Source organism: Salarias fasciatus, chromosome 8 (genome assembly GCF_902148845.1).
Source record: "Salarias fasciatus chromosome 8, fSalaFa1.1, whole genome shotgun sequence".
NCBI lineage: Eukaryota > Metazoa > Chordata > Actinopteri > Blenniiformes > Blenniidae > Salarias > Salarias fasciatus.
This window is the reverse complement of record NC_043752.1, coordinates 21,678,413-21,687,562: the sequence shown is the minus strand read 5'-3', so window position 1 is coordinate 21,687,562 and position 9,150 is coordinate 21,678,413. Positions and strand designations below refer to the sequence as shown.

The 9,150-nt window shown below is 49.2% G+C and overlaps 1 protein-coding gene across 1 annotated transcript in view; it reads left to right on the top strand.

The window, feature by feature from the left end:
- Positions 1–1,269: 1,269 nt before the first annotated feature.
- LOC115392908 (ryanodine receptor 2-like) overlaps positions 1,270–9,150 on the top strand; it is a 274,406-nt gene continuing 266,525 nt past the window's right edge. Inside the window, 1 exon segment of the mRNA XM_030097575.1 lies at positions 1,270–1,318. Within this exon segment, the coding sequence (XP_029953435.1) occupies positions 1,274–1,318 (45 nt within the window). The 5' untranslated portion in view covers positions 1,270–1,273.

Genomic DNA, 9,150 nt, shown 5'->3' with positions numbered 1-9,150 from the left:
GTTTTGAGTCTCTCTGATGCTAGTAACCTCTTACCGTGGCTACATGCTGGTGGATCTGGAGAACCCGGGTGTGGTTGTGGGAACCTGTCAGACTGTAACCGTTCTCACACTCGTTTGCCACAGCCCCTGAGCAGCTGGTCAGACCCAGCCACTGTGGGTACAAACAGGAGCCATGTTAGAAGCCTGGTGAAACAGTGTAAAGAGAGCGGTGTGGACATTACACAAATCCCGGGCTAACAAGAGAACGCAGCCTTCGGGAAGCAGTCTGATGACTAACGCTGTTCATGCAGGACACACAAACTTTGGTCTTTGGTTCCGTGAATGAAGTTATATGTATTCTGTACAAAGGCAGACTTGGCTCTTTACAGCAGTGAACTTGATCATTTGTCCCACATACGAGCAAAGTTTTGTAAACCATGAAAAAGAAGTAGCTGAAATGTCTGGTTTCATCATGTGTGACCAGAATCTCACTGAAGTGACGTTTCTGCAAAACTTCCAATGAAACTTCCTGACGTGGCGTCAGTCAGTGAAGCTGTGAAGACAAGCAGCCAGGAGGGGGAGCACTGCTGCTGGTACACCTGAGGCTGAGGAGGACACACACACACACACACACACACACACACACACTCCTTCCTCTCTCTCTCTCTCTCTCTCTCTCTCTCGCTCTCCCTCTTTCTTCCCCTTTTTCCCTCCATCTCTCTCTCTCCCTCTCTCCCTCCCTCCATCTCTCTCTCTCTCTCTCTCTCTCTATCTCCCTCCCTCCATCTCTCTCTCCCTCCCTCGCTCTCCCTCTCTCTCTAGCTCCCCTCCCTCCCTCTCTCTCTCTAGCTCCCCCCTCCTGCTCTCTCTCACTCCCTCCATCTCTCTCCCTCTCTCTCACTCCCTATCTCTCCCTCTCTCTAGCTCCTGACTCTCTCCCTCTCTCTCTCTCTCTCTCTAGCTTCCTACACCCCCTCCCTCCTCCCTCTCTAGCTCCCTCTACCCCCTCTCTCCCTCCCTCCCTTCATCTCTCTCTCTCCCTCTCTCTCTAGCTCCCCCTCTCCCTCTCTCTCTCCATCTCTCTCCCTCTCTTTCCCTCTCTCTCTCCCTCCCTCTCTCTCTCTCTCTCTCTCTCTCTCTCTGTCGCTTCCTACACCCCCTCCCTCCCCCCCTCCCTCTCTCTCTCTCTCTCCCCCCCCCCCCCCCCCCCCCCCCCGCTCTCTCGTGCGGACAGCCATCCCCTCCTCTCACGCAGACGCAGGCTGCCTCTCCGCCTCTCGGCTGCTCTCTCACCATGGCTGACGGAGGAGAGGAGGATGAGATCCAGTTCCTGCGGACTGTAAGTGTCTCCGTCTCCTCCCGAGTCTGTGAGCGTGAGTGTGCGTGAGGACGCGGAGTTTACCGCAGTCGGCGGTGCGGGAGGGCGCATCGTGCCGACGGGCGGGAGCTGCCGCAGGATGCGGGATGCTGCCGGCCGTGCGCGGGGCTCGGTGTGCGTGTTGGCTGAATGCTTGATGCAGTGCGGTGCGCGCGGCGCCCCGCTGCGTCTGCTGCTGCCGGGGGCGGTGCGGGGCGCATTCAGCCCATCTGTGCGGGAGAGAAGATGTATTGCATGAAGTCACACGTGAATAATCACGTGTGTGTGTGTGTGTGTGTGTGTGTGTGTGTGTGTGTGTGTGTGTGTGTGTGTGTGTGTGTGTGTGTGTGTGTGTGTGTGTGAGAGAGACCTGACAAAGGAAGGTGTGCATTTGACCGCACTCACGCATGAACGGCAACATGCGGGTGGTGCGGAGTGTTTCTGCAGAGCAGCAGGTCCAGTGTTGCTGTACGGTTTGCAGTGCAGTTTACGGAGTGTGAGGGAGACTGCAGAGGAGACCACGGTGTCTCCTGGTCCTCTCAGGGACACACTGAGGGATCACCTGCTGATCAGGCATCACTGACACCAGGTGGAGACCTGGTGGAGACCAGGTGGAGACCAGGTGGAGACCAGGTGGAGGCCTGGTGGAGACCTGGTGGAGACCTGGTGGAGACCAGGTGGAGACCAGGTGGAGACCTGGTGGAGACCAGGTGGAGACCAGGTGGAGACCAGGTGGAGACCTGGTGGAGACCTGGTGGAGAACAGGTGGAGACCTGGTGGAGACCTGGTGGAGACCTGGTGGAGACCAGGTGGAGACCAGGTGGAGACCTGGTGGAGACCAGGTGGAGACCAGGTGGAGACCAGGTGGAGACCTGGTGGAGACCTGGTGGAGACCAGGTGGAGACCTGGTGGAGACCAGGTGGATACCAGGTGGAGACCAGGTGGAGACCTGGTGGAGACCTGGTGGAGAACAGGTGGAGACCTGGTGGAGACCTGGTGGAGACCTGGTGGAGACCAGGTGGAGACCAGGTGGAGACCTGGTGGAGACCAGGTGGAGACCAGGTGGAGACCAGGTGGAGACCTGGTGGAGACCTGGTGGAGACCAGGTGGAGACCTGGTGGAGACCAGGTGGAGACCTGGTGGAGACCTGGTGGAGACCAGGTGGATACCAGGTGGAGAGCAGGTGGAGACCTGGTGGAGACCAGGTGGAGACCTGGTGGAGACCTGGTGGAGACCAGGTGGAGACCAGGTGGAGACCTGGTGGAGACCTGGTGGAGACCTGGTGGAGACCAGGTGGAGACCAGGTGGAGACCTGGTGGAGACCTGGTGGAGACCAGGTGGAGACCTGGTGGAGACCTGGTGGAGACCTGGTGGAGACCAGGTGGAGACCTGGTGGAGACCTGGTGGAGACCTGGTGGAGACCAGGTGGAGACCTGGTGGAGACCTGGTGGAGACCAGGTGGAGACCTGGTGGAGACCTGGTGGAGACCAGGTGGATACCAGGTGGAGAGCAGGTGGAGACCTGGTGGAGACCAGGTGGAGACCAGGTGGAGACCTGGTGGAGACCAGGTGGAGACCAGGTGGAGACCTGGTGGAGACCAGGTGGAGACCAGGTGGAGACCTGGTGGAGACCTGGTGGAGACCAGGTGGAGACCTGGTGGAGACCAGGTGGAGTCATGGCTCTGTGACACATTTGATTTCATACTCTGAATGTTTGACTTGTTGCGTTGGTATACTTGCCGTGCAGTGTAGTAGTCTTCACTGGGCTTCGTAAAGGAAGTAAACACATGAAATCCCACTACGTTTAGCTATTCACTGAAACCATGTTTATTGTTTTAAGGTTGGAGAACTCCACGATTTCAGCTGAACACGCTGCGATGTTGTGGAGCATTAAGAAGGATTTCAGCACACAACAGTGATCTCTCTCTTGACTGACTCCTGTTTTTATTCCTAGATCTGTTTGAGATTTTTCAATTATAAGAGAAAGAAATCAGAATAGCATCTAACAAGGAGAAAAAATAGAAGATATAAACATTACCAAAGCAGTACAGGATAGCAATCCAAATCAATACGTGGAAGCAGACAAAGAAGAAAACAACAGAATATTAAACTCTACAACTATAAAATATGAAAATAAGCTAAAATGCTTATAAACAAAATGATGGTTGTTTGTTGGCCAAATGTCAAAATCACAATTTAATGTTCCTAAAATAGATGATTAATCAGGAATAGCTGAAAGATTCGATGTAGTACAAATTTGAAAATGTTATTCAAAATCATGCCAAATTTTGGTCCTTCATTGTGCACCCGTTTCTTTCCAGCATGACAAAATTAAGGTGAGGTGCCCAGTATTCTGCAGAGCCCCTGTTTGAGCTCTCTCCCTTCTTCTGCTTGCGTTGAATGTAACGATTCTTCTGGGGAGCCGTTAGGTACAGATGAATAAGATCAGAAGACCTCGGGAAATGATTTTGTAGCAACAGCATTGGGACAGTAAAAACTCACTCAAGAACACACAAGCGAGCATTAAATATGTACAGTATGCATTCTGACAAAGAGGATATGCTGTATGGTTATTCATAAATAGCAGAAATGAAGTTTGCTTTCAGCAAAGGACAGCAGTCTCCTCAGGAAACAGAGCTGCTCTGGCCCTTCTGTACAGTACGTCCATGGTGTGAGTTCAGTCCAGTATTGTTCAGGTGAACACACAGGTACTTTTGAGTCCACTCCCTGAGTCCACTTGTGAGCCTCTGCTTGTGCAGAGGCCCGTGGATTTCTATCCACCTGGTGGGATGTCAGAGCCACGGCTTGATGCTGCTGATGCAAGGCACAGCCTCTGTGTCCCAGCCTGAAGGAAACTGCAGAGCCACAACTTTCCTGGGTCGTGGCGTAGCGTATGTACGTAGTGCAACACATACAGTATTTAATGATGGTGAGTGTTCAGGTGGTGATCTTCAGTAGTGAGGCACATTGATTTTGTTCTTCTTATATTATTGCTTGTGTGTTTTGGAAAAATTCTAAGTTGACTTTATTTTGGTTTTTTTTCCCAAAAAAATAACAGTGCCACTTCTGGCTGCCACAAATGATTATTTTAATAATCGACAAGTCAGCAATTATTTTTGCCATTAGTCGACTAACTGTATCACAAGTAACTCGCAGCTTATTGCACCACATGCAGCAGCTCTTACATCAGCATCATTAGCCTCCAGCTCCAAGTGCTTAAGGTTTGAGAAAGTAATTCATTCAAATTGTAATTAACTTTGCACTTTGTAGCAGCTTTTCTGACATTTTCTAAAGTGATGTTGCAAAATAAAATGAAGGCAGAACTCTGGCCTTAAGCATTTTGATCTTTAAATGTTTTGTACATTGTAAAATGGAACCAAAAACTTTGCACTATGCACTTACTTATGTAGTAGTAAGAATACAAAATATTAACAAATACTTAAAAACATATTTTACTTTTCTCAGGCATCAAAGAAATCTTTAAATGTATATGTGAGTTTAAAGAGCTGAGTAAAATAAAGCACTGGGTAATAAGGCAATGGGCTCAGGAAAACCCAAATAAATCCTTATCTAGGCGTTTCTTGGCTTCATTTGTCTCTGGCATCAAGCAGAGTTAACATTTCAATAGTGCTATAAAATCAAATGAGGGAGGCACCAGAAAAAAATTAAATAAGAAATTAAGCACAAAAATTAAGTTTTGGAGCATATAAAATAAAAGTTAATTTTGTGCTCAGTGTTCACAACCATATTCAACTTTACTACACTCTGATTATATTATCATCGTCTGCACTCTGACTCTAGATTATCTTAGTCTACACTCTTATTATCCAGGTCTACACTCTGACTGTGTTATCATGGTCTTCACCGGACTCTCATCATATTCAGGAAAGCTATCATTTCTTCATGTTCAGGGGAAAGACTCACTCCCCTTTGAGAGAAAATTTCACCTTAATGTTAGCAGCTAAGTAATCTTTAAGGCAGTTCGCTTAAAGACCCACTCCAATGAAAATCAGATTTTTCATGTTGTTCACGTGTTAATGTAGCCTTTTTCTTATGCTGAGACATGTTGAGAAAACCACGATCACAATTGCGTTATTGAGTATTTCTGCATCAAATTGCTCTGAACAACAATTCGACTAGAAAATGCAAAATCAAAAAGACTGGACTTGTTACCGCCTGGTCCACTCCGCCCACTCTGACAGAGGCTTCGCTCGCTAACGCAACCAAGTGCAACCAAGCGCTTACTCTGCCCACAACCTAGAGGCTGATTGCTAACGAGCTTGAGCTGGAAAATGGCATCGGTCCAAAGATTTTGACTAGAAACTTCACATCACAATTAAACACACCCTTGAGAAAATTTAAAGTACTATAAAAGGGGATTGAAGTGGGACTTTAAAGGGACAACCGTCCCTCATCGTGACAAATTGAACCAGCAAGAACTGCTTCCTACGCAGGTGCTCATGCTTCGCCGTCATGCTGCCATGGTAGGCAAGTTCTGATGCTGTTTGGGCCAAACTTTCCTGTAGATATCACAGCTGACCTGGCGAGTCCTCTGCTGCGCATGTGCATCAGACAGAAAGGCAGACAAGACAAGGGAAGGTGCAGCGGCAGTTTAGAGATAGAAAAAAAAAGCTTAATAAAAACCCTGACGATGTCGATTAATAAATGTTGCCATGACTATTGGACTTATCTTGGCAGCCCTACCATTGTGACTGCAGGCTCACACTGGCACAGCCACTCAGGGAAACACTGCGCCAATGGCGGTCAGCTAGCGCCAGCATAGGTCTCTGGCACACACTGGTCATGTTGAAGACATACTCCATAACTCCACACCGTTCATCTGTGCAGGGCTGCATAAGGAGGGTGGAGCGTGAAGCCGTCTGGTCCAGGAGCCTGGAGATGATACTTCCTCAGCTCTCCTGTGAGGGAGAGGGGTGGGCAGGTCTGCTTTGTGGCTGAGACCTGATAGAAAAGAGGTGGTGTGGTGGTGAAATGGGCCGGAGGTGAGAGAGGCTGTGGGCGAGGAGGGTTCAGGAGTTGAGGTGTCCTAGACATGGGCTACAAATGCAGTATTCCTTATGTCAAGAACTGGACAGTGGCCAAAGTCCTCTTTTCAGATGAAAAAGAATTTTGTAGACTGCCAGGGTACTGGAGAGGAGGATCCGACCGATAGTCGAAACTCGGATTCAGGAGGAACAATGCGGTTTTCATCCTGGTTGCGGAACAGTGGACCAGCTCTAGACCCTCCATAGGGTGCTCGAGGGCTTGTGGGAGTTTGCCCAACCAGTCCACATGTGTTTTGTGGACTTGAAGAAGGCATTCGACAGCGTCCCTCATAGTGTCTTGTGGGGAGTGCTCCGGGAATACGGAGTCCGGGGCCCCTTGTTCAGGGCCGTCCGGTCTCTGTAGGACCGGAGTAGGAGTCTGGTCCGCATTGCTGGCAGAAAGTCAGACCTGTTCCCGGTGCATGTTGGACTCCGGCAGGGCTGCCCTTTGTCACCGGTTCTGTTTATAATTCTTATGGACAGAATTTCTAGGTGCAGCCAGGGGCTGGAGGGGGTCCGGTTCAGGGACCAGGAGCCGGTGGGGGTCTGGTTCAGGAACCACCGGATTTCATCTCTGCTTTTTGCAGATGATGTTTTCCTGTTTGCTTCATCGAACCCGGACCATCATGCACTGGGGCGGTTCGCAGCCGAGTGTGAAGCGACAGGGATGAGGATCAGCACCTCCAAATCCGAGGCCATGGTCCTCGACCGGAAGAAGGTGGCTTGCCCCCTCCAGGTTGGTGGAGAGACTCTGGCCCAAGTGGAGGAGTTTCAGTATCTTGGGGTCTTGTTCACAGTGGGGGACGGATGGAGGAGAGATTGACAGGCAGATCGGTGCAGCGGCTGCAGTGATGCGGTCGTTGTATCGGTCCGTCGTGGTGAAGAAGGAGCTGAGCCGAAAGGCGAAGCTCTCGATTTACCGGTCAATCTACGTTCCCACCCTCCTCTATGGTCATGAGCTTTGGGTCATGACCGAAAGGACAAGATCCCGGATACAAGTGGCCGAAATGAGCTTCCTCCGTAGGGAGGCTGGACTCCCTTAGAGACAGGGGGAGGAGCTCAGCCACCAGGGAGGAGCTCGGAGTAGAGCCACTACTAGAGGGGGGAGGGGGGGGGCTGATCACACAGCCGGCAGAGGGTCATCGACAGCCCAACCCCCTCCCCCATGCAGCCCTAGGTCCTTCCAAGCCTACCCGGGACCAGTCACCGCAAGTTCCAGGGAGTGACAGAAGCTCAGAGAAGCTCAGAGGCACAAATAAATAAATAAACTGATTAAAAAAAATCTTTGGTAATGACCCACTGTGAGCCATTGTAAAATAAGAAGTTATATTCTCCATCGCCACAGGAGGGGACAATCAAATGCATAACTTATAGAATGAATATTATATGGAAGCACGCAACTGCTACAGTATAAATAACCATTGTATTAATCAGATTACTGGATCAATAACAGGATTACTATTACAACAACATCAGTAGGGTAAAACTAACCTGTCTCGTTCCCTATTAGTGGGTGAACATTCCACCTCTTGGTTAATTCTGTTTCACAGTGGGATGAAGAGCCGACATCAACGGATCAACTGATCAAAACGAATCCGTTGAACGGATCAAAAAGCCACGTGGCTATGAATGCTTGGTCGCCACAAGCCAGTTATCAATTATTCATCAATCAAAAGGTAAATACATAATGAATGCTGTATATCTTCTGAGCTGTATGTTGTTATAATGAGATAGTTTTCTTTTTACTGTCTACAGATTTCTTGTCCAGTAGTACAGAAAGAAAATGAATAAATTCACAGATTTGGACTTCCAACATCAATAACTATAAGAAAACATCATCAACACACAAACAACACCGGTTTCCCATCAATGTGAGTTTCTATACCCTGGACAGGACGCCTGTGTCCTCTTAGCCGACCACTGAGGACACAACACATCAGTGCTGGCGACATGCTGCCATTCACTGTTTTTGTCTTTTATTAAACGCCACTGTCACCACTAAATATAATGTTCCTGTGAGTTCCCAGAGTTGCTTGACAAGCAGTGCAGTCTTCTGTATTTTATATCTGAGCCGAGGACCGTGTGACGCCGGCCTGTGTGATGTTGTTGTTGTGATACGTTTCCAGTCGAGGAAGCTCTGACTCCTTTTATCACCCCACAGTGATTCACAGCAGAACCAGCAGCATATTTATTGAACTAAGTTTATGAAATAACTTGTCCTTTTTCCACGAGGTTTATTGTTTCAGTGTTGCTTGACTGATGTTAACGGTAACAGTGTTGTAACGCTGGAAAATTACTTAGATTGCCCGTTACTGAAAAACGTAACACTGTTAGTGACGCGGGTTGTTCGAGCGCCGTTATTCCCATTATGGTTTTATATGTGACATTATGGGACCTGGGGTCTTTAGAGCAGTCTTCCATGCTATAGAACATTGACCAGACTGGATGCCTCAGCACAGACTAGGCTGTATGTGTTCCACTGATAGATCCGCTTTAGTCAAATTGTGATTATGTGAAGACACAGAAGTAAATGCTGTGATGAAGCTTCTGCACTTCGCTACTTTAAACTACAGATGAACAGCCTTGTGCGACTCATTATTTTCTCTGTATCTTCTCAATCCCCCTCCGACACAGTGCAGTCCCACAGCTCGTGATGGCAGGACAGTCATCTCCCTCACAGAATGCAGGTTTTATTTGCAGCAATTGGTGGTCCTGGCTTTTTGCTTCCCCCAGCTCTGTGTAGCTACTCTGTCCTCCTACTCCTCCTCCT